Below are 24,256 nucleotides of genomic sequence, written 5' to 3'. Positions count from 1 at the left end.
CCATCCTGCGCTGTGATTGGCCTTTAGGTACGTAACCCTCCTCCTTCCCCATTCTCTGTACTACGCATGCGCTGACCTGTAGTGACGCCTGGAGCCGCCGCAGAGCCTGGCGAGTAGTGGCAGCCAATCAGCGGTGAGCGCGAGCTGCTCCCGGCGTGCACCGCTCCTGTCCTCATAGAGACGTCAGTCCAGTATCAGCTGCTCCTCCGGGTGTCGCTGTCTCCGCCCAGTACTGGCCAGGTGAGAGGAGTACGGAAGCCGAGAGCGTCCTGCTGTGTGATAGAGGGGTGTATACGGCGGCCTCTGTATACAGCGCAGAGCGGCCTCTGTATACAGCTTAGAGCGGCCTCTATATACAGCGCAGAGCGGCCTCTGTATACAGCGCAGAGCGGCCTCTATATACAGCGCAGAGGGGCCTCTGTATACAGCGCAGAGCGGCCTCTATATACAGCTTAGAGCGGCCTCTATATACAGCGCAGAGGGGCCTCTATATACAGCGCAGAGCGGCCTCTATATACAGCTTAGAGCGGCCTCTATATACAGCGCAGAGGGGCCTCTATATACAGCGCAGAGCGGCCTCTGTATACTGCGCAGAGGAGCCTCTATATACAGCGCAGAGCGGCCTCTATATACAGCGCAGAGGAGCCTCTATATACAGCGCAGAGCGGCCTCTATATACAGCGCAGAGGAGCCTCTATATACAGCGCAGAGCGGCCTCTGTATACAGCGCAGAGGGGCCTCTATATACGGCGCAGAGCGGCCTCTGTATACGGCGCAGAGCGGCCTCTGTATGCAGCGCAGAGCGGCCTGTATATACAGCGCAGAGCGGCCTCTATATACAGCGCAGAGCGGCCTCTATATACAGCGCAGAGCGGCCTCTATATACAGCGCAGAGCGGCCTCTGTATACAGCGCAGAGCGGCCTCTATATACAGCGCAGAGCGGCCTCTATATACAGCGCAGAGCGGCCTCTGTATACAGCGCAGAGCGGCCTCTGTATGCAGCGCAGAGCGGCCTCTGTATACAGCGCAGAGCGGCCTCTATATACAGCGCAGAGGGGCCTCTATATACAGCGCAGAGCGGCCTCTATATACAGCGCAGAGGGGCCTCTGTATACAGCGCAGAGCGGCCTCTGTATACAGCGCAGAGCGGCCTCTGTATGCAGCGCAGAGCGGCCTCTGTATACAGCGCAGAGCGGCCTCTGTATACAGCGCAGAGGGGCCTCTATATACAGCGCAGAGCGGCCTCTATATACAGCGCAGAGCGGCCTCTGTATACAGCGCAGAGCGGCCTCTGTATACAGCGCAGAGCGGCCTCTGTATACAGCGCAGAGCGGCCTCTGTATACAGCGCAGAGCGGCCTCTGTATACAGCGCAGAGCGGCCTCTGTATGCAGCGCAGAGCGGCCTCTGTATACAGCGCAGAGCGGCCTCTGTATACAGCGCAGAGCGTCCTCTGTATATACAGCGCAGAGCGGCCTCTGTATACAGCGCAGAGCGGCCTCTATATACAGCGCAGAGCGGCCTCTGTATACAGCGCAGAGCGGCCTCTGTATACAGCGCAGAGCGGCCTCTGTATACAGCGCAGAGCGGCCTCTGTATACAGCGCAGAGGAGCCTCTATATACAGCGCAGAGCGGCCTCTATATACAGCGCAGAGGAGCCTCTATATACAGCGCAGAGCGGCCTCTGTATACAGCGCAGAGCGGCCTCTATATACAGCGCAGAGGGGCCTCTATATACAGCGCAGAGCGGCCTCTGTATACTGCGCAGAGGAGCCTCTATATACAGCGCAGAGCGGCCTCTATATACAGCGCAGAGGAGCCTCTATATACAGCGCAGAGCGGCCTCTATATACAGCGCAGAGGAGCCTCTATATACAGCGCAGAGCGGCCTCTGTCTACAGCGCGGAGCGGCCTCTGTCTACAGCGCGGAGCGGCCTCTGTCTACAGCGCGGAGCGGCCTCTGTCTACAGCGCGGAGCGGCCTCTGTCTACAGCGCGGAGCGGCCTCTGTATACAGCGCAGAGCGGCCTCTGTATACAGCGCAGAGCGGCCTCTGTATACAGCGCAGAGCGGCCTCTGTATACAGCGCAGAGCGGCCTCTGTATACAGCGCAGAGCGGCCTCTGTATACAGCGCGGAGCGGCCTCCGTCTACAGCGCGGAGCGGCCTCCGTCTACAGCGCGGAGCGGCCTCCGTCTACAGCGCGGAGCGGCCTCCGTCTACAGCGCGGAGCGGCCTCCGTCTACAGCGCGGAGCGGCCTCAGTCTACAGCGCGGAGCGGCCTCAGTCTACAGCGCGGAGCGGCCTCAGTCTACAGCGCGGAGCGGCCTCAGTCTACAGCGCGGAGCGGCCTCAGTCTACAGCGCGGAGCGGCCTCAGTCTACAGCGCGGAGCGGCCTCAGTCTACAGCGCGGAGCGGCCTCAGTCTACAGCGCGGAGCGGCCTCAGTCTACAGCGCGGAGCGGCCTCAGTCTACAGCGCGGAGCGGCCTCCGTCTACAGGGCAGACTGGGGCCTCCGTATACAGCGCAAAGGGGCCTCCGTGTACCCGGGGCAGACTGGGGCCTCCGTATACAGTGTAGCCTATATACTGTACAGAGCTGCCTGTATACAGTGTAGCCTATATACTGTACAGAGCTGCCCGTATACAGTGTAGCCTATATACTGTACAGAGCTGCCCGTATACAGTGTAGCCTATATACTGTACAGAGCTGCCCGTATACAGTGTAGCCTATATACTGTACAGAGCAGCCCGTATACAGTGTAGCCTATATACTGTACAGTGTAGCCTATATACTGTACGGAGCTGCCCGTATACAGTGTAGCCTATATACTGTACGGAGCTGCCCGTATACAGTGTAGCCTATATACTGTACGGAGCTGCCCGTATACAGTGTAGCCTATATAATGTACGGAGCTGCCCGTATACAGTGTAGCCTATATACTGTACGGAGCTGCCCGTATACAGTGTAGCCTATATACTGTACGGAGCTGCCCGTATACAGTGTAACCTATTGTTAATGATTATAACCGTGTTGTAATGCTGCTGTACTCACCACGCTGTTACCTTTTTGTCACAAGCAGCGCTCTGCTGCCCCCTATCGTCAGGATAATTACCCAATTGAAGGACGAGGCTGCGGCTGCTCGCTAGTAGGCCGGTTATTGGGGAAATGACAGTGAGCGTATGGTATTTACACCTCTGATTCCAACACATGGAATATCTATATACCCCCAATACGGTCTCTGTGAATTCCCCGATAACCCAAGTACGTCTCTGCCAGCAGCGATCATTTACAGGCGATTACACCCCTGCCAGGCAGCGTATGGCTTCAGGAGGGCGGATTACAGAACAAGAGGCTATGGGAAGAAACTGTCCCGGCACTCGCGTGTCATTTAATGCTCTTTAGTGGAAATCCACACGACGACGTTTCAGCCCATCCCGGGCTTCTGTCACTTGTGGAATAACAAATCCCAGATGAATTTCTAGGGTCCTTCCCCGGAAATGACACCGAAGAAAAATGTATCATCATTAACAATGTATCGCAGTGTGATAACATATAGATCTATATCTCCAGTAAGAAAACCTTTCACATTATTGGGCAAACCGCATAAAATATAAATCCTGATCCTATATAATCCCCAATCATTACAAGAAGTCAACACCTCAGATACATTACAGAGGAGAGATAAGAATCACCACCGCTGACCCCAGAAAGTCTCATCATTAATAGCCATTCTACATTTAACTTCTTTCTATTTCATTCATTTTATATATATTTTTATCATTCTTTCCCCTTAATCATAGCGGAATTGATTAAACATGTCCTGTATATAAAATATATATATATCCATTTTCAACAAAATGATTGACATACAGTGGAGGAAATAAGTGCTCCCTTTCTGTTTTTGTAAGTTTGCCCACTGACCAAGACATGAACAGTCTATATTTTTAAGGGTCGGTTAATTTTAACATTGAGAGAATATCCAAAGAAAATCACATTGTATAAATTAGATACATTTATTTGCATTTTGCAGTGAGAAATAAGTATTTGATCCCCTACAAACCATTATGAGTTCTGGTTCCTACAGACCAGTTAGACTCTCCTAATAAACTCGTTACCTGCATTAAAGACAGCTGTCTTACATAGTCACCTGTATAAAAGACTCCTGTCCACAGACTCCATTAATCAGTCAGACTCTAACCTCTACAACATGGGCAAGACCAAAGAGCTTTCTAAGGATGTCAGGGACAAGATCATAGACCTGCACAAAGCTGGAATGGGCTACAAAACCATAAGTAAGACGCTGGGTGAGAAGGAGACAACTGTTGGTGCAATAGTAAGAAAATGGAAGAAATACAAAATGACTGTCAATCGACATCAATCTGGGGCACCATGCAAAATCTCACCTCGTGGGGTATCCTTGATCATGAGGAAGGTGAGAGATCAGCCTAAAACTACATGGGGGGAACTTGTTAATGATCTCCAGGCAGCTGGGACCACAGTCACCAAGAAAACCATTGGTAACACATTACGTCTTAAAGGTTTAAAATCCTGCAGTGCCCGCAATGTCCCCCTGCTGAAGAAGGCACATGTGCAGGCCCGTCTGAAGTCTGCCAATGAACTCCTGGATGATTCTGTGAGTTATTGGGAGAAGTTGCTGTGGTCAGATGAGACAAAAATCCAGCTCTTTGGCATTAACTCAACTTGCCGTGTTTGGAGGAAGAGAAATGCTGCCTATGACCCAAAGAACACCATCCCCACTGTCAAGCATGGAGGTGGAAACATTTATGTTTTAGGGGTGTTTCTCTGCTAAGGGCACAGGACTACTTCACCGCATCAATGGGAGAATGGATGGATCCATGTAACGTAAAATCCTGAGTGACAACCTCCTTCCCTCCGCCAGGGCATTAAAAATGGGTTGTGGCTGGGTCTTCCAGCAAGACAATGACTCAACTACAAAAAACCTCTGACTGCTGTGCTGCCAACAAGGGTTTTACCACCAAGTATTAAGTGTTGTTTGCCAGGGGGATCAAATACTTTATTTCTCACTGCAAAATGCAAATAAATTTATCTAATTTATACAATGTGATTTTTTTTTTTTTTTTTTTGAATTTTTTGGGATATTCTATCTCTGAATGTTAAAATTAACCTACCCTTAAAATTATAGACTGTTCATGTCTTTGTCAGTGGGCAAACTTACAAAAGCAGCAGGGGATCAAATACTTATTTCCTTCACTGTATGCGAATACTTGATTAGAGCACTTGGGATATATCTGGAGTAAAAAGAAGAAATGCAGTCAGTGAATCCCATTTACATAAAGCGGATTGTCTGATCATCCCTGTTCAGTGGGTTTGGAGAGTGTAGATCCCGCCCGCCCGCTCGCGCTCTGCTGTTCCCCGTCTCCTGGGTGTCTGACGGCTCCAGCACTTGGTATCGTCATTGTGTGATGGAACGACCAGGATGTGATCTCGTCACAACCAGTAGTTGTCTCTTCTGCTGCCCTCTTGTTGCATTGTCTCCCCTATATACAGTAACACACTGCTCGTCATACAGGTAAGAAACCTCGGACTTCACAACGTCTCCCTGCTCGGGGGAAGAAAACGTTGATCACTTTATTACATTGGGACAATTAAGGCTTGGGAAGCTGCCATTGTCTTTTTGTGGAAAAGATGTCTAAGCTGTTTAATCGCACCGCCAACATCTGCTCCTATCAGTTTATTTGTAATATTAGAGAGTTTTTTTTATTGCAGATCAAGGGAGGATTATTAAAGTCAGACATTTTGATTTGCTCTTTCAGGAATGTGCCAGTGTTTTTTTTATTATATGGTCGATCTTGCACTGGCACTTTGTAGCACGTTTTCTCTATTTGAGCTTTATCCTCTGCTTCGCCCGATAACCTCTCGATCAGCATTTCCAGAAGCCTTTGCATACATTGTGTCTGAAACAAGTGTATGGACCCTCTGGAATTAGGATTTATAAATCCCTGTTTTCGGAGTGTGGGTTAGTGGAAAACACGATTTGTATCAAACCCCCCACTAGTATCCTGCATAACTGTATCCAGAAAATTCACTTTTTGAGTGTCATTATGAAATACTGAATTGTAATTCACTCCAATACCTGGGACACATGATGCCTGGTGTGCGGTCAGCAATAGCGCCACTCACAGGCAAGAATGACAACACAAGGTAATTACAAAAACACTAATTTACACTCTATAAATCGATGGGGGCCTTGAGTATAGAAGTGGACAACCTCTTTAATTGTTCAATATTCTCAATCTGGACTTTGTGGACCGTTTACAACCTGAGGACAGTCAATAATCTCCGGTCCGGAGAACACATCATCTGTTCAAAGGTGTCACAGTAAGTAGGATCATCAGAAAACAAAGTGGGCTGTAAATCCACTCTCAAACCTCTTTTAATCCTCCTTTCCCGGTAACTCTGTGAGCTGCAGAGTCCTATGAAATTAGTCTTCTTCATTCTTTTTCCTAATCACGTCTCTGAAATTTGCTCGATGGAATTTTTTTTAAAAATCTATAGAAACTGAGGATTGAGCAATAATTTTCCCAGCCTCATCTTCATTGAAAAAAAAAAAACAACTTATAACCGCCACGAGGAAAAAACATATGCTCATACCAAAAAAGTTACAATTTATTTTTTTACGCAGTTTGAGCAATAATGTCGAATGTTGTTGCGTTATAAACAGATATATATATAATCATATTGCAATGTATACATTTTTTATGATACATTTTCTGTTTTTTTCTTTCTTTGGTGTCATTTTCGGGGATGGACCCTAGAAATTCATGTATTTGTTATTCCACAATTGACAAAAGTCCGGGATTGGCTGAAAAGTCGTTGTGTGGATTTCCATTAAAGAGCATTAACCGACTCGTGAGTGCCGGGACATTTTGTTTCCATACGCTGCTGGCTTTTCCTCAATTTAGAACATATATTTACATTATACAGAACAAAAGCAGAAGAGCTAGTAAATTTGATATTTAATCCAGAACGATAGGTAGTGTTTGTAAAAAAAAAAAAAAAAAAAATGTAAAATCTTTTGTAAAAGGGACAACACAATACAGCACATACAGTTACATAAAATAAAAGGATGAACAAAATAAACTTACTAAACCTGATGTCACTGCAATGACTTCAGAACTTAACCGATGGAAGCAATCCGATTGAAAATGTGGATCGAAAACGGCCTTGTATCTCCCGGCCTTGAACACATCATGACGAGCACCGGCATTCGATATTGCGGTCATGTTTTTTTCGTGATTTTACCTTTTCATAGATAGGAAACATGGCTGTTAGCTATCTGGCCACTATTGATTTTAACACAAATTACACTAAGGAAATCCACATCTATGGGAGATTTCAAAGAAGACTCCTAGGTCAATATGAAAGCCCATATAATTACAGTTTGTGTACCATGTGGACACAGTGAATGGCAGACCAATCGGATGAGAACACGAGATAAGGAGAACCACCGAATGTCAGGTCCAAAAAATCATTTAGACATTAGCTATATAAAAAAAACTTTATTAACAAAATGGTTATAGTGGTGATCAAACACGAGATGTGTCTGCAATCAAAATAATACAATTACAACATCAATGAATTATTTTATGTTTATTTATACGTTTGACATGGGCTGCATATACACAAAGTGTATCCATGGTGTCATGATGCGTTGTGTTGCCCCAAAATGTTGCCATTATTACTAGTGTACATTCCTCTATTTGGCATCTTGTGAGCCTGGCGCGGCCACGTCCCTAGCTGCGGCGCCTGACGTCCTCCCTTCTGTGACCGCGCAGCCAACTGCTGCGCGCTCATGGAAGTGACCGCCGTGTAGCTGCTGCGGGACCTGTCTGATCCAGTGCGCACGCGCCGCACAACCGATGCCATTGGTGGTTTGACGGTCACGTGGTTCACCACATGACCGCCCACCTGGTGTATTTCAAGGTCCTCTTGCCACACTAATTCACCTTCCCTTGAGAAAGCCGTCTATACTACACGCGAAACGCGCGTTGGGAAGTGGCTTACACTTCAATCCTTGGCACTGTCACTACCCGGGGTAAGCTTTATTATTTTCATTGATTCTACGTTGTTGCCACCACTGCTGAGCCACAAGTTATTGTACTTTAATTTATCATGGCCGATATGTTTTTATGATACCATATATTTATGAAGGTGCCATGTTAAATATTTGAACTATCCCTGTTACTTGTGCTTGTTTGTCTGTGACAGCAACTATATTATGTGATCTCCTGAAGCTTTCCCCTGGTACGGCTAGTGCCTTGCTGCTATTTTCCTAACCCTCCGGCACACGTCTCTTTTTATATGTATAGTCTTGTTTAAATTAATTGTTAATAAAGTTTATACAATTTTTATTATATTTGAAAAACTCCCTTCCTGGCGTTATACTATACAGTACAGACCAAAAGTTTGGACACACCTTCTCATTTAAAGATTTTTCTGTATGTTCATGACTGAAAATTGTACATTCACACTGAAGGCATCAAAACTATGAATTACCACATGTGGAATTATATACTTAACAAAAAAGTGTGAAACAACTGAAAATATGTCTTATATTCTAGGTTCTTCAAAGTAGCCACCTTTTGCTTTGATGACTGCTTTGCACACTCTTGGCATTCTCTTGATGAGCTTCACGAGGTAGTCACCGGAAATGGTTTTCACTTTACAGGTGTGCTCTGTCAGGTTTAATAAGTGGGATTTCTTGTCTTATAAATGGGGTTGGGACCATCAGTTGTGTTGTGCATAAGTCTGGTGGATACACAGCTGATAGTCCTACTGAATAGACTGTTAGCTGCTTTTTTATTGCCATAATACAAATTCTAAGTAAAGAAAAATGAGTGGCCATCATTACTTTAAGAAATGAAGGTCAGTCAGTCTGAAAAATTGGGAAAACTTTGAAAGTGTCCCCAAGTGCAGTTGCAAAAACCATCAAGCGCTACAAAGAAACTGGCTCACATGAGGACCGCCCCAAGAAAGGAAGACCAAGAGTCACCTCTGCTTCTGAGGATAAGTTTATCCAAGTCACCAGCCTCAGAAATCGCAGGTTAACAGCAGCTCAGATTAGAGACCAGGTCAATGCCACACAGAGTTCTAGCAGCAGACACATCTCTTCAACAACTGATAGGAGGAGACTTTGTGCAGCAGGCCTTCATGGTAAAATAGCTGCTAGGAAACCACTGCTAAGGACAGGCAACAAGCAGAAGAGACTTGTTTGGGCTAAAGAACTCAAGGAATGGACATTAGACCAGTGGAAATCTGTGCTTTGGTTTGATGAGTCCAAATTTGAGATCTTTGGTTCCAACCACCGTGTCTTTGTGCGACGCAGAAAAGGTGAACAGATGGACTCTACATGCCTGGTTCCCACCGTGAAGCATGGAGGAGGAGGTGTGATGGTGTGGGGGGGCTTTGCTGGTGACACTGTTGGGCATTTATTCAAAATTGAAGGCATACTGAACCCGCATGGCTACCACAGCATCTTGCAGCGGCATGCTATTCCATCCGGTTTGCGTTTAGTTGGACCATCATTTATTTTTCAACAGGACAATGACCCCAAACACATCTCCAGGCTGTGTAAGGGCTATTTGACCAAGAAGGAGAGTGATGGGGGGGCTACGCCAGATGACCTGGCCTCCACAGTCACCAGACCTGAACCCAATCGAGATGGTTTGGGGTGAACTGGACCACAGAGTGAAGGCAAAAGTGCCAACAAGTGCTAAGCATCTCTGGGAACTCCTTCAAGATTGTTGGAAGACCATTTCCGGTGACTACCTCTTGAAGCTCATCAAGAGAATGCCAAGAGTGTGCAAAGCAGTCATCAAAGCAAAAGGTGGCTACTGTGAAGAACCGAGAATATAAGACCTTTTCAGTTGTTTCACACTTTTTTGTTTAGTATATAATTCCACATGTGGTAATTCATAGTTTTGATGCCTTCAGTGTGAATGGCAATTTTCATAGTCATGAAAATACAGAAAAATCTTTAAATGAGAAGGTGTCCAAACTTTTGGTCTGTACTGTACATATACAGTATATATTTCACACAGCCCTACATTACACAGTGTACAGCTATGTCAAAGATCACAGCCAGAGGGGGAATGGTGAACCCACCATGCTGTTGCCTTTTTATCACAAAAAGCCCTCTGCTGCCTCCTGTTGTCAGGACAATTACGCAATTGACCAACAATTAACGGAGGAGGCTACGGCTGTTACCACTTCTAGGCTGGTTATTGGGGAACTAACAGTGAGCGTTGTCAGGGATTCATACGGACGACATCGGGGAGATCACACAATATCCCCCCCCCGCTGCCGTCGCTCTGTCTAGATTGAGCAGGGATTCCCGTGCACACGATCCCAATTACTCACTACGTAGGTATGGGCAAGCGTGCAGTGAGCGTATGGTGTACACACCTCCAGATCCCAACACATGGAATATGTGGACATGCCCCAGTACAGTCACTGCCAGCTTCACGATGGCCCAATTAATATTATTCGCTGCCACCACCGACCAAATTTGAAATATAATACAGGCCTGGTTGGACGCCTGCGTTTTGGTAGCATATATGGCTTCAGGGGAAGGAACGATTTCAGAGCAAAAGAAACAGAACTATAAAATGTTATATTTAATCCAAAAGGGAGGCAGTGTTTATGAAAAATATACAAAAGGTTTTACAAAAGGAGACAATACAGTACAGAATATACAGTTACACAAAATAAAATAGGATCAAAGAAGAACTTACTAAAAGGATCACAGAGACTATTCCGTTTAGCTGGAGCGGAGGTGCTCCAATGCCCATTCAGTGAACGTGACCCCTTGCTTATAGAATCTATACCTCCCGGTAACGAGTACTGACCCACCCTCGGCTGGGTCTTTTATGTCGAAGCGGAAAACCTGCTCACACATCCCTTGTGATGACATCACGTGGGCTGGACTCCAGCCTTCATATTTTTATTAAAATATCTAACTTCCGCGATAACTCATCGTTGATTGATCGCCGAAGCTTGCAAGTGACGCCATATTTTTTGTTACGAATTTACCTTTCCTTAGAGACTACACATGGCATAGCTGCGGTCCGTTATTCTGGTACTATTGCACCACAGCTCAGCGGAGGGGCCCACAGCTATAAAAAATAAGTGTATTATTCCTTAGCTAACCCTGTCGCTAAAAATGTGTCCCATTATTATTGGTAGTATAGAACTTCAGATATTACATATTTCGTGTCAGTGCCTAAAAGCTTGGAGTTTGCAGCTGGCTATTGTGAGTAGTGTTTGAAGCCTAAACGAGCTGCATCCTCCTCACCAAGGTGTAAATTTATCGTAGGCCTGTGCCACTGGAACGTACACTCGCATGTTAATTGGGTTTGCCACCTCTCTTTGTACTGGCATTTGTCTATTAGCCACTTCTCCTGTGTGTGCTAATTTGCATACAGACAGCTCCGTAGATTGTCAGCTCTCCTACTGACAAACAGTATGGAGGAGGGGGGGTGAGTGGTTTCAGGGGGAGAGAGAGATCCTTAATATTTCTTAATATTTTTATGATAATCGTATAGTATATACACTTCCGATTCCAACTCCTGGAATATAGGTATATACCCCTGGTACGGTCACTACCAGCTTCGCAATAACAAAACTAATTAGCTGCCACCACTAATCGTTTACAGGTCGATTGAACACAGTACAAGTAGCGTATGGCTTCAGGGGTGCAGTTTACAGAACAAAGGAACAGAACTATTAAATTTTATATTTAATCCTGAGATATAGGCAGTGTTTCTAAAAAATATAAAAAAGATTTTACAAAGGGGATGTCATTGAAATATTGAGAATTTCTTCCCAAGCCCCTCTTCACCCTCCCTTATCAACCATCTGTCAGTACAAGAAGCTCTCCGTGTAAATCGCAGCACACATGAGGTGGCAAACCGAATTAACATGCGAGTGTATTTTGGAGTGGCACAGGCCTGCGATAAATTTACACCTAGGCGATAAGGATGTAGTCCTGGCTTCAAAAGAATTCTCTCACCCCCAGGGCATCACCCTTTTGCTCTACAGAAATCTACAGTCTGGCCGCCACCGACATGAAATATGGAATATCTGAAGTTCTATACTTACGATAATAAGGGCACACGTATTTTTAGCAACAGGGTGAGCTAAGGAACAATATGCATAAATTTCTGTAGCTGTATGCCCCTCCGGTAAGCGGTAATGCAAAAATACAAAATGACAGGACCGCAGCTATGTCATGTGTGGTCTCTAAAGAAAGGTACGTTCATAATAGAAAATATGGTATCACTTTCGGGCTTCTGCAATCCATCAGTGAGAAGTTATCGCAGAAGCCAGATATTTTAGTAAAACCATAAAGGGCGGAGACCACCCACATAAGATCATCACAAGGGAGTGTGTGGGCAGGTCCCCCATTCGACATAAAAGACCCAGCCAAGGGTGGGTCAGTACTCATATTGGAAGTTACATATTTACGTGTAGCACGGGTCACGTTTGCTGAATGGCATTGGAGCGCTTCCCTCCAGCTAAACTGAATTGTCTCTGTGATCTTTTTAGTAAGTTCTTCTTTAACCCCATTTATTTTCTGTAACTGTATATTCTGCATTGTAATGTCTCCTTTTGTAAAACCTTTTGTACATTTTTCATAAACACTGCCTCCCTTTTGTATTAAATATAAAATGTAATAGTCCTGTTTCTTTTGTCCTGTAATCGTTCTTCCCCCGAAACTGTATACGCTACCATAAAGCAGGCCTGTACTATAGTTCAAATTTGGTCGGTAGTGGCAGCGAATAATATTAAGTGAAGCTGGAAGTGACCGTACTGGGGCGTATACACATATTCCATGCGTTGGAATCCGGAGGTGTGTATGCCATACGCTCATTGCGCGCTTGCCGATACCTACGTAGTGAGTAGTAGGGATCGTGTGTGTGCGAATCCCTGACAATCCTGACCGAGTGACGGGAGCGGTGGGATATTGTGTGATCTCCCCGGTGTTGATCCTGACAGGACAAAACAATACAGTATATAGAGTTACATAAAATGAAAGGATTAACAAAAGAAAATAACTAAACCTCACATCACTGCAATGGCTTCAGATTTATGGAGGATGTCACTTCAGAAAGAAAATGAACAGAACTAAAGTTAGCTGCACCTCCCGGCACTAACAATTGATCCGGACTCCGGTTCTGCTTTTTATTAGCTCCTGAGTTACACCCACACACCTCCCCTTGATGGCTTATAACAGGGCTGGTCAAGGGATGTAGCTTCAGTTTCAGAAAATTATAAGATTCCCAACATTCACAATATCTTCTCTCCTGAGGGTCGCAGGCGCTAACCATTGCGGTCATATTTTTTTTAAATGATTTTACTATTGCATAGACCACAAATATGACAGGTATAGCCTCGTCTATCAGGTCCGTATTCAATTGAAGGGATTCTGGACATTGCCAAGCGACGTGAAACCAAGCTTTGCATTCGCCACTTCATCACGTTTCCAAAAATATGACTTTTCTATTAGATCGACGCAGGTCATATAAACCTCCCTTCTTAATTTCTAGTAAGCAGACAAAAGATCTTTACATTTCTTTTAATTCTTATCTTTGTTGTAAATCTGCTTCTCCACATGCCTGGTGCAGGGGCTCAGATCTGTTAGCCATTAGGAGTTTCCTTAATTACTTGATTCCAAAGCATGGGGTCAGCTGCACAGATTGTCATGTGGAGGCGCTTGTAGAGTATATGCTCTTCCTCTCATATCTGCATGGATTTTAATTTTCTTTATGACAAGCTACACTATACATATACAGTAGAAACTGTATTACACACAATCCTACATTACACACACGTACAATTTTTATATAAAAATATCCATTACTCTACATTTAGGAGGTGAAATAAGTATTGAACACGTAATCAGTTTTGTAAGTAAATCTATTTCTAAAGGTGCTTTTGACATGAAATTCTCCCCAGATGTCGGTAACAACCCATCCAATCTACACAGGCAAAGAAACATCTCAAGATGGGTAAAACCAGTGAGCTGTCTCAAGAGCTTCGCAACCTTATTGTTGCAAAACATACCGATGGCATTGGCTACAAAAAAATTTCTAAACTACTGAAGGTTTCAGTGAGCACTGTTGGATCCATAATCCGGAAGTGGAAAGAACATCATTTCACCAGGAACCGGCCACGACCAGGTGCTCCCCGCAAGATTTCAGACAAAGGAGTGAAAAACATTATCAGAAAAGTTGTCCAAGAGCCAAGGACCACCTATGGTGAGCTACAGAAAGACCTGGAATCAGCAGGTACAATTGTTTCCAAGAAAACGATTAGTAATGCACTCAGTCTCCACGGCCTGTATGCACACTCACCACTCAAGACTCCATTGCTAAAAAAAAAGCATGTTCAAGCGCGTTCACAGTTTGTACAACAACATTTAGACAAGCCTGTGAAATCCTGGAAGAATATAGTCTGGTCAAATGAGACCAAAATAGAACTATTTGGATGCCATAATAAACACCATGTTTCGAGTCCAAAAGGCCCTGCATATCATACTATGCTTACTCCTCTTCTAAATCAGAAGACGTCGAGCAGTGCCATCAGCTCAGAACTGGCAGCCACCAGTGGGATCCAGATACACCCATCTACTGTTCGGAGAATTCTGTCCAAAAGAGGAAGAATTGCAGCCAAAAAGCCAAGCCTTCAACATGGGAACAAGTCCAAGCAAGTCGACTATTCAGAAAAACAAGAGGTATCTGCAGTTATGGAGACTTTATATGTGGGGTTGTGGATGGAGAGGGATTATATGTTGGGGTGTCGATATAGCGGTATTACTTGTAGGAGGTGTATAGAAGTATTATATGTCGAGGTTGTAGATGAAAAGGTATTATACGTAGATGTAGAGGTCTTAGGAGGGTGGTATCCTCTTGCTCAGTAGATGATCTGGCCTCAGGGTGGTCCGCTCCTGCTCTAGCATTCTCTTTCCCCGCAGGACTGGACTATGAGCTCCATGACTGGGACTTTCACTTCTGATGAGCGCCAGGAGTTCTGCGGCTTCTTTGACCAGATTGTGCAGGATCTGACTGCGGAGGATTGGGGTCACCCTGAGATTGGCGATGCGGTGTTGCGCTTGCGGCAGGTGAGATTGGTGATTCGTTGTTGGGTGGAGACGTCTTGCCACGGTCCTTCTGTGTCTTACGTGGAGGTTTATTTTTCAGGTACTGGAGTATAACGCTGCCGGGGGGAAGTGTAATCGTGGGATGACCGTCTTGGCCTCATATTTGGAGCTAGTGGGTCCCGAACTGCAGAAGGACGAGAACATCCAGAGGGCACTGGCGGTGGGCTGGTGTGTGGAGCTGGTAGGTGTGCCCACCCTGCGGCTCCTGTCCTGTGACTCGCGGACCTCTCCCTCCTCATCATCTCTTCTCTTTTAGCTCCAGGCTTTCTTCCTGGTTGCTGATGACATTATGGATAACTCTGTGACCCGTCGCGGGCAGCCATGCTGGTACAGGAGGGTAGGTGGTTATAGAGGAGGGGGATATGCTGTTACACGATGGGTATGCTGATCATCCTTCTTCTCCTCCTGTAGGCCGGCATCGGACTGGACGCCATCAATGATTCCTTCCTACTGGAGGCCTCCATATACCGCGTCCTGAAGAAGCAGTGCCGACGGCAGCCATATTACGTCAGCCTGCTGGAGCTTTTCCTGGAGGTGAGATGGGACCTCCACTCATCACCCCCAGATCTTGGGAGGCAATGAACCTGGCACCACGTTCCACTGTGTCAGGCGGGGGGGGGGGGGGGGCACTGTGCCTTGACGTACTTACCACTGTGTGGGGAGAAGGGCGCTGTGCTTGGCACTCACTCGCTCTCCTGCTCGTAGACCTATCAGATGGAGCTAGAGTAGGCGGTACATACCACTGTGCGGGGAGGAGGCGCTGTTCCTGGGTGTATGTACCACTGTGCGGGGAGGAGGCGCTGTGCCTGGGTGTATGTACCACTGTGCGGGTAGGGGGGCGCTGTTCCTGGATGTACGTAGAACTGTGTGGGGATGGGGGGGGGGCGCTGTGCCTGGATGTACGTACCACCACGAGGGTAGGGGGGCGCTGTTCCTGGATGTACGTAACACTGTGGAGGGGACAGGGGCACTGTGCCTGGATGTATGTACCACTGCGAGGGTAGGGGGGCGCTGTTCCTGGATGTACGTAACACTGTGGCGGGGACAGGGGCGCTGTGCCTGGATGTACGTACCACTGCGAGGGTAGGGGGGCGCTGTTCCTGGATGTACGTACCACTGCGAGGGTAGGGGGGCGCTGTTCCTGGATGTACGTAACACTGTGGGGGGGACAGGGGCGCTGTGCCTGGCACTCACTCGTTCTTCTGCTCGCAGACCTCCTATCAGACGGAGCTGGGGCAGGCGCTGGACCTGATCACTGCTCAGCCGGGGAAGGTTGATCTGGATCGGTACACAGAGAGTAGGTGAGGGACCCCCCGTATTCCTGCGCAGTTGCTGCAGACTTCAGCGTCTCACACCCGTCTGCGTTCTAGGTATAAGTCCATTGTGAAGTACAAGACGGCCTTCTACTCCTTCTACCTGCCGGTGGCTGCCGCCATGTATATGGTGAGTCTATGGGGCTGATGTACCGGCGGGGGATGGGGCAGTGAGAAGTTACCCGTCTTCTCTCCTCGCAGGCCGGAATAGACAATGAGGACGATCACCAGAACGCCAAAACTATCCTGCTGGAAATGGGCGAGTTTTTCCAGATCCAGGTGAGACAGGTGCTGGTGGGGTGCGGTGACCCCAATATTCATGTGTAGTAATGTCCCTGTCTGTGGTCAGGACGATTATCTGGACTGTTACGGGGACCCCAGCATCACGGGGAAGATCGGGACCGACATCCAGGACAACAAGTGCGGCTGGCTGGTGGTGGAGGCGCTGAAGAGAGTGACGCCCGAACAGCGGGATGTCCTCCAGGTAAAGAGCAGGCAACCCTGCTGTACAATACATCACACCTTACCAGAGAGAAGATGTCACCTCCGCCGTACACTACATGACCACCCCCCACCCCCCCAATTATCAGGGCCGGCAGACTCGTGGGCTTCAAGCCATCGTCCCGTCCATTAACCCTTGCTTTTCTTCACAGGAGAACTATGGGCAGGATGATACAGAGAAGGTGCAGCGGGTGAAGCAGTTGTATGAGGAGCTGGACCTCTCGGGGGTCTACATGCGGTACGAGGAGGACAGTTACCGGAGACTGCAGACTCTCATCTCTCAGCATGCCAATGGTCTGTCCAAAGAGATTTTCCTGGGGCTGGCACGTAAAATCTACAAAAGGCAGAAGTGAAGCCACAAACTGTATATAACCCCCACCCAGAGGGGCTTCTCCTGCTTGTCCCAGTAGGACGCCCTCGACCATGACTGATGGCTGACATCGAGGGAGAGGCAGTGCCCTTTCTCATCACTTGGGGGCATGTCTCTGTATCAGTGTAAAACATTGGTATTTTGGGAGGTTTGGAACAGTTCTCTGTCCTAAGGACCCACGTCACAGAAGACCATTGTCATAGAAAATATTAAAAATCTCTGAAGTCACTCACATCCCCCCCTCCCTCTTTTTTCTTATCACACAGATTTCCAGTAAGGCAATCTAGTTGATACTCTTAGATGGAAGATTTTACAATAGACAAAGAGATGTGAACCATCTTTGTTAAATTGCATGGAGTCCTTTTGAAACCAAGTGAAAGAAGATGTCTTTTGTAAGAAAAACTGAGATTTACAATAGACCCTGGCATACTGAGGAGGATGTCCATTGTGTATGGACAAAGATTTACAGATTGGACAAATAGTTAAGACAGGAAAAGGCCTTTTAAGTTTCCAGAGGATTGAAGCAGATACCTCACACCCATAAGAAAGAGCTATTGTCATCCTGCATACACATTCCTTTCATCAGCAGAGCTTCACTCAGACTTAATGTGTTAGGAACCGACCTGGGTTGGAGTAGTGATATTGCAAACACTAGCGGCAGCCCCGGTAGGTAGTCTAGACAGGAATTGGTACACAGGAAAGCAGTATAATCTTTGTTAGAAGCAGCAGAAGGGATAGCTTGACTAATGGCTGGGAGCTCAATAATCTCACAAGGAGGAGGTGCAGGCCAGGTTTAAATAAGGTGTGCAATCAGTAACACAGGATTAAGCCAATTAGGAGCAACACTGGGTGGAGCCACTCAGGAACAATACAGGTACTAGAATCTAGTTTAGCCAGAAACTGTCCAGAGAGCAGAATAGCTCAGAGGGAAGAGCTGCCGCCTGGTGTATAAGAGCAGCTGGGTTCAGCTCCTGCCATAATGTCTCTGAAAGGAAATATTGAATATCGAAATTTGTATAAATCCGATATTGATGAAACATACATTTTCAGCACAGGGGCTCACAGGGGAAGAAGACGCATCATTTTTCCTAACTGTAACCCCTGCTAATGAGCCACTAATCCACAGTGACCAGATAACTGACAACAGCTATGTCATGTTTCCCATTTAAGGAAAGATAAAACCCCATTGGAAAATATGGCGTCAATCTCGAACTTCTACGATCATTTGGTAAGGAGTTATCTCATAAGTTGGGATTTCATAAAATCCTGAAAAGCTGAGGATCGCTCACACCCAGGCCTACGTGAGGTCGCCACGGGGAGTGAGATGGGTGGGACACGGGCTGATAAAAGATTGAGCCGAATTATGATCTGGATTCTTATGTGTGAATCCTGTATATTGAACGGCCCCAAACAAAGTGCTCTCCTTCGGCTAAGTTGACTCGTCTCTGCGAGCGGCATAATAAGTTATCTTTTTAATCCCTTTTATTTCCTGTAACTGTATATGTCCCCTTTGTAAAATCTTTGTATAGTTTTCATTAACACTGCCTCCCTTTGGATTAAACATAAACGTAGGTTGAATAAAGACCTCGGTCCATCCAGTTCAACCTTTCTCCCCCAATTGTACTCCCTACACTCACTTACTGAGACTACGCCTCACAAATGTATTATTACCATTGTTATTATTGCTGCACTATCACAATAAAAATGAACCCCTTTATAATTTAATTAGTTTTATATTTTGTATGACTCTTGTGATTCTAATAATGATATTACTAAAATCCCTGTACCTAAATCTGTTGGACCAGAAGAAGGCAAAAACCCCCAGGACACATTCAGCCAATTTGCATCACGGGAAAAAATCCTTCTTGACCCTGAAAAAAGGCGATCAGTCCTAGACCTCCGGATCAAACCTAATTATACTAGTTATGTAATTACTATTATCGTATTACACACACTACTACAGGTGTAATATTTTGTCTAATTTACCTGTAGCCCACAATGTTATGTTTATCGAGAAAATCGTCCAGCCCTTTTTTGAAAGCTGTTATAGTGTCGGCCATCACTACCTCTTGTGGTCGGCATTGCCCAGTCTGACTGCTCTGACTGTAAAGAACCCTTTCCTGTTTAGGTACCGGAATTGCATTTCTTCCGCCTGTAATGAGCCCCCTGGTCCTTAGTACGGTCTTTGGAAGGAATAAGTCCTGTGCCGTCCTTTGTACTGACCACACATATATTTACATGTAAATGAGCTCTCCTCTGAGGCATCGTTTTTCTAAGCTAAACAGACTCAACTTTTCTCATATGAGAGGCCTCCATCTTGTGTAATAATCTAGTTGCCCTCCTTTGAACTGACTCTAACTTCTGAATATTCTTTTTAATATGTGGAGCCCAAAACTGGATCCCATATTCCAGATGTGGCCTCACCAGTGATTTATAAAGGGGTAACAGTACCTTGGGATCGCGGGATTTTATTTCTCTTTTTATATACCCTAAAATCTTATTTGCTTTTGCGGCTGCTGCCTGACATTGAGTGCTGCTGCTCAGCTGACTTGTAACCAGAATTCCCCGTCCTTCTCCTGTTCTGTAGTCCCGAGTATACTCCCATCTAATGTATATGCAGCAATAGGATTCCTCCGTCCTCGGTGCATTACTCTACATTTATCTACATTAACCTCATCTGCCGAGTGTTTCCCATTCAGTCGTCTTATCCAGATCGTTCTGCAATATTGTAACGTCAAGATCAGATTTTAATATCCGACATAGTTTGGTGTCGTCAGCAAAGACTGAGACTTTACTCTAAATCCCATCAACAAGTTCATTAATAATAAAGAGGTTAAAAAGAATCAGTCCTAGCACAGATCCCTGCGGCCCCCACTGCTCCCGGTACAGATCCCTGCGGCCCCCACTGCTCCCAGTACAGATCCTTGCGGTCCCCACTGCTCCCAGTACAGATCCCTGCGGTCCCCACTGCTCCCGGTACAGATCCCTGCGGTCCCCACTGCTCCCGGTACAGATCCCTGCGGTCCATACTGCTCCCAGTACAGATCCCTGCGGTCCATACTGCTCCCAGTACAGATCCCTGCGGTCCCCACTGCTCCTGGTACAGATCCCTGCGGTCCCCACTGCTCCCGGTACAGATCCCTGCGGTCCTCACTACTCCCGGTACAGATCCCTGCGGTCCCCACTGCTCCTAGCACAGATCCCTGCGGTCCTCACTGCTCCCGGTACAGATCCCTGCGGTCCCCACTGCTCCCGGTACAGATCCCTGCGGCCACCACTGCTCCCAATACAGATCCCTGCGGCCCCCACTGCTCCCAGTACAGATCCCTGCGGTCCCCAATGCTCCCGGTACAGATCACTGCAGTCCCCACTGCTCCCAGTACAGATCCTTGCGGTCCCCACTGCTCCCAGTACAGATCCCTGCGGTCCCCACTGCTCCCGGTACAGATCCCTGCGGTCCCCACTGCTCCCGGTACAGATCCCTGCGGTCCCCACTGCTCCCGGTACAGATCCCTGCGGTCCTCACTGCTCCCAGCACAGATCCCTGCGGTCCTCACTGCTCCCGGCACATATCCCTGCGGTCCTCACTGCTCCCGGTACAGATCCCTGCGGTCCCCACTGCTCCTAGCACAGATCCCTGCGGTCCCCACTGCTCCCAGTACAGATCCCTGCGGTCCCCACTGCTCCCGGTACAGATCCCTGCGGTCCTCACTGCTCCCAGCACAGATCCCTGCAGTCCTCACTGCTCCCAGCACAGATCCCTGCGGTCCTCACTGCTCCCGGTACAGATCCCTGCGGTCCTAACTGCTCCCGGTACAGATCCCTGCGGTCCCCACTGCTCCTAGCACAGATCCCTGCGGTCCCCACTGCTCCCGGTACAGATCCCTGCGGTCCCCACTGCTCCCGGTACAGATCCCTGCGGCCCCCACTACTCCCGGTACAGATCCCTGCAGTCCCCACTGCTCCCGGTACAGATCCCTGCGGTCCCCACTGCTCCCAGTACAGATCCCTGCGGCCCCCACTGCTCCCAGTACAGATCCCTGCGGCCCCCACTGTTGACTATATCTCATTTAGAGAATGTACCATTTATGAAGACTTTATTTCCTATCATTTAGCCAATTCCTTACTCATCTGCATATAATACCCCCAGTTCCGGCTTCTGTAGCTTCAGTATAAGGCTGTTACGTGGTACAGTAATAAATGCCTTTGCAAAGTCCAGATAAATCACATCATAGAACCCAACATGTTTGTTAGCCATGACCTATTTTTCATGAATCCGCACTGGTTATCATTTATTATATTATTCTCTGTGATATAACTCTGCAGGTCGTCTCTTATGATGCTCTCAAAAACTTTGCACACTACTGATGTCAGGCTTACCGGACGGTAGTTACCTGGATCCACCTCTTACCTTTCTTAAATATCGGTACCACATCAGCTATCCTCCAATCCTGTGGCACTACCCCTAATACCAGAGGGTCTAAGACTAGGAGGTACAGCGGTTTGTCAATTAATGAGCTTAATTCCCTCAGTATCTGTGGATGAATACCATCTGGGCCGAGGGATTTGTCAATATTTAATTTGCTCAGATGCAGGCGTACTTCTTCTTGTGTTAAACTAGTTATATCAGGTGGTGAACTTTGATTTTTGCCCTGTTGAAAGATCCTTGGAACCGACGGTTTATTGGTGATTATGGATGAAAATTGCCTGTTTAATATCTCAGCCTTTTCTTTGTCCTCTATAATTATCTTATCATTTTTTAAGGGGCCGATAGCATCTGATTTTTTGGGGGGGGCATTGATATATGTATAAAATTTTTGGGGATTTAGTTTAAATGTCGCTGGCGATTTGTTGCTCTGTAGATAATTTAGCAGCTTGATTTCTTTTTTACATTTCTTATTTAGGTCTTTATACTCCTGAAATGCTATTTCTGCATTCTCGGCCTTCAAGATTTCTCAGCCCTTTGTTTTTGTCTTATTAATCTTTGTACTGTCTTATTTATCCATAACGGTTTCTTTTTATTCCTGGACATTTTATTACCAGAGGGTATAAATTTTCTACAGGATTCTTGTAGTATTTCCTTAAACATGCCCCATTTACGTTCAGTATCCCCAGTTACCATGACATGGTCCCAGTCTACGCGATTAAGCTCTTCCCTTAATTTGTTGAAATCAGCTTTCCTAAAGTTCCAGGTTTTTGCATTTCCTTTTTGAAATGCTTTACTGAATATTACATTGAAACTTACCATAGTATGGTCACTGTTTCCCAAATGCTCCCGGACCTGTAGATCTGAAATTGTATCTGGTCTATTTGACAGAACCAGATCCAGCAGATTACCACCCATGCTTGGGTACCAGCTGAGAGAGGTCATTGCCCTGAACTGTGTATAAGAACTTGGAGCTTTTAGCACAACTGGACAATTCTATGTCCCATTGGATATCTGGATAGTTAAAATCCTCCATAATAAGGACTGTGAAGGTATTCAAGGTAATCCCCTGTCAATCACTGTGCACTACGTGACGGTGATTACAGAGATCTCCATGTACAATGTAATTCGACACTGCAGCTTGCAAAGGAGGGGGCCGACAAGCGTGAGTGACAAACCCTCAGCAGCTGCAAGCAGCTGCACAGGGTTTGTCCCTTCCCATCCCCCACGCCATATGCTTCTATTGTTCAAGAATCTATAATTCAACATTGAATTATGGGAAACCGATACATCCAAGCGATATACAAGATAGATTTTCGGAAACCTAAAAGAATGGAGAATCTCACCATTCCTTTCCACACCGCCCAGCAAGCAAGGATAGGGAGATATGTGGCACAGCTTTTCAGAAGCCCCTAGCGCCACTGTGTTTGGTCTCCACGCATAGCAGGGGCCCGGCTGGGTCTGTTGACACCAGAACCGGTTCCCTGGGACCATCTAGTAAAGAGGTATAGCCCATTTTAGTTTTTGGAATCTCTTAACTAAGAGAGACAAGGGGAGGAGATTTGGGCGTAGTGACGAAGCTGGATTTGGTGTCATCCAGAGGGGTTAAGTACTCCAGGAACCCTGACATCATTGTCTTTTTTTCCTGGGGGGACCGTGACGTCAAATCGTGTGGAAGGAGTCCATCAACCAAGTGAGGGCCCACAAGCCTCCCATGTGGCAGCCCTCCCCCCACAAGTCAGGCCTTTTCATCTACCCGGTAATTGACACGTAATAACTGCTTTATACTTGTTGTACCATACTTTTCTATTTGTAACTCTGACCACTGTGTATGTATAACCCTTATGTATATAGTGTATTTAGTGTTTAGTGTGCCGATTAAATAGATAATTTAACCTTGGGCTGTTCTTTTATCTCAATCCACGATCCTTACGTCTGTTGTTCAGTCCAATGAACACACTACTATGCTGGTTTCTAGCCCGATATAAGTCCGTTATATCAAATAGAAACTGGTGGCAGCTCTACCAGGCCGACAAGGCTCTATTTCACTTTAGTGAAAGAGCCTCTCAGCCTGTCAGGGGCGTGAGCGAGTGTGGTGCCATGTCAGTGGCTGAGTGGACCACTTTTTCTCACTCCCTGGTGCCTCTCTGTACCTGTGTGGACATGGGGTGACTGTGTAGAACTGTACCAATCTGATCTTACGTGTCCTTGAGGGGGGTGCAGAACGTCACATTGGTGCAAAGGGTAGAACCGTATCACGTGCTCCGTGTGGTATAGTGTGACGGGGTGTGGATCCATCACAAGTAGTGGCAACAGAGAGGTTCTGCGGGGTCTCCCTGTTTCTGTTTCTTCACAAGGACCCTATTATTATTTGCTGCCTTTTTAATTTGTTGCAGCATTTCATCCTCTACCTATTCAGCTATATTAGGAGGCTTGTAACA

At 46.7% G+C, this 24,256-nt stretch overlaps 2 protein-coding genes across 4 annotated transcripts in view; both read left to right on the top strand.

The window, feature by feature from the left end:
- Positions 1-101: 101 nt before the first annotated feature.
- LOC141152696 (farnesyl pyrophosphate synthase-like) lies at positions 102-19,114 on the top strand. 3 transcript variants are annotated; one of them, XM_073637271.1, is made up of 11 exons: positions 102-240; positions 14,002-14,779; positions 15,020-15,166; positions 15,246-15,386; positions 15,462-15,542; positions 15,617-15,739; positions 16,418-16,506; positions 16,576-16,648; positions 16,720-16,797; positions 16,868-17,002; positions 17,172-19,114. In XM_073637271.1, the coding sequence occupies exons 2-11, from the start codon at positions 14,051-14,053 to the stop codon at positions 17,370-17,372; spliced, it is 1,797 nt and encodes a 598-aa protein (XP_073493372.1). In that variant the 5' UTR covers positions 102-240; positions 14,002-14,050; the 3' UTR covers positions 17,373-19,114. The 3 variants fall into 3 exon arrangements, with proteins under 3 accessions (XP_073493372.1, XP_073493373.1, XP_073493374.1); XM_073637272.1 differs by having other exon boundaries at positions 110-240; positions 14,033-14,779; XM_073637273.1 differs by lacking the exon at positions 14,002-14,779 and having other exon boundaries at positions 111-240.
- Positions 109-24,256, top strand: part of LOC141152698 (farnesyl pyrophosphate synthase-like) — a 99,543-nt gene continuing 75,395 nt past the window's right edge. The window contains exon 1 of the mRNA XM_073637275.1: positions 109-240. The gene's annotated coding sequence lies outside the window, so the exon portion shown is untranslated. The remainder of the gene's footprint in view (positions 241-24,256) is intronic.

This window comes from Phyllobates terribilis, unplaced genomic scaffold (assembly GCF_046119375.1).
Source record: "Phyllobates terribilis strain yellow unplaced genomic scaffold, ASM4611937v1 Scaffold_6__1_contigs__length_29720123, whole genome shotgun sequence".
NCBI lineage: Eukaryota > Metazoa > Chordata > Amphibia > Anura > Dendrobatidae > Phyllobates > Phyllobates terribilis.
Note: the sequence above shows the minus strand (reverse complement) of the source record. Positions and strands in the feature narration are given on the sequence as shown.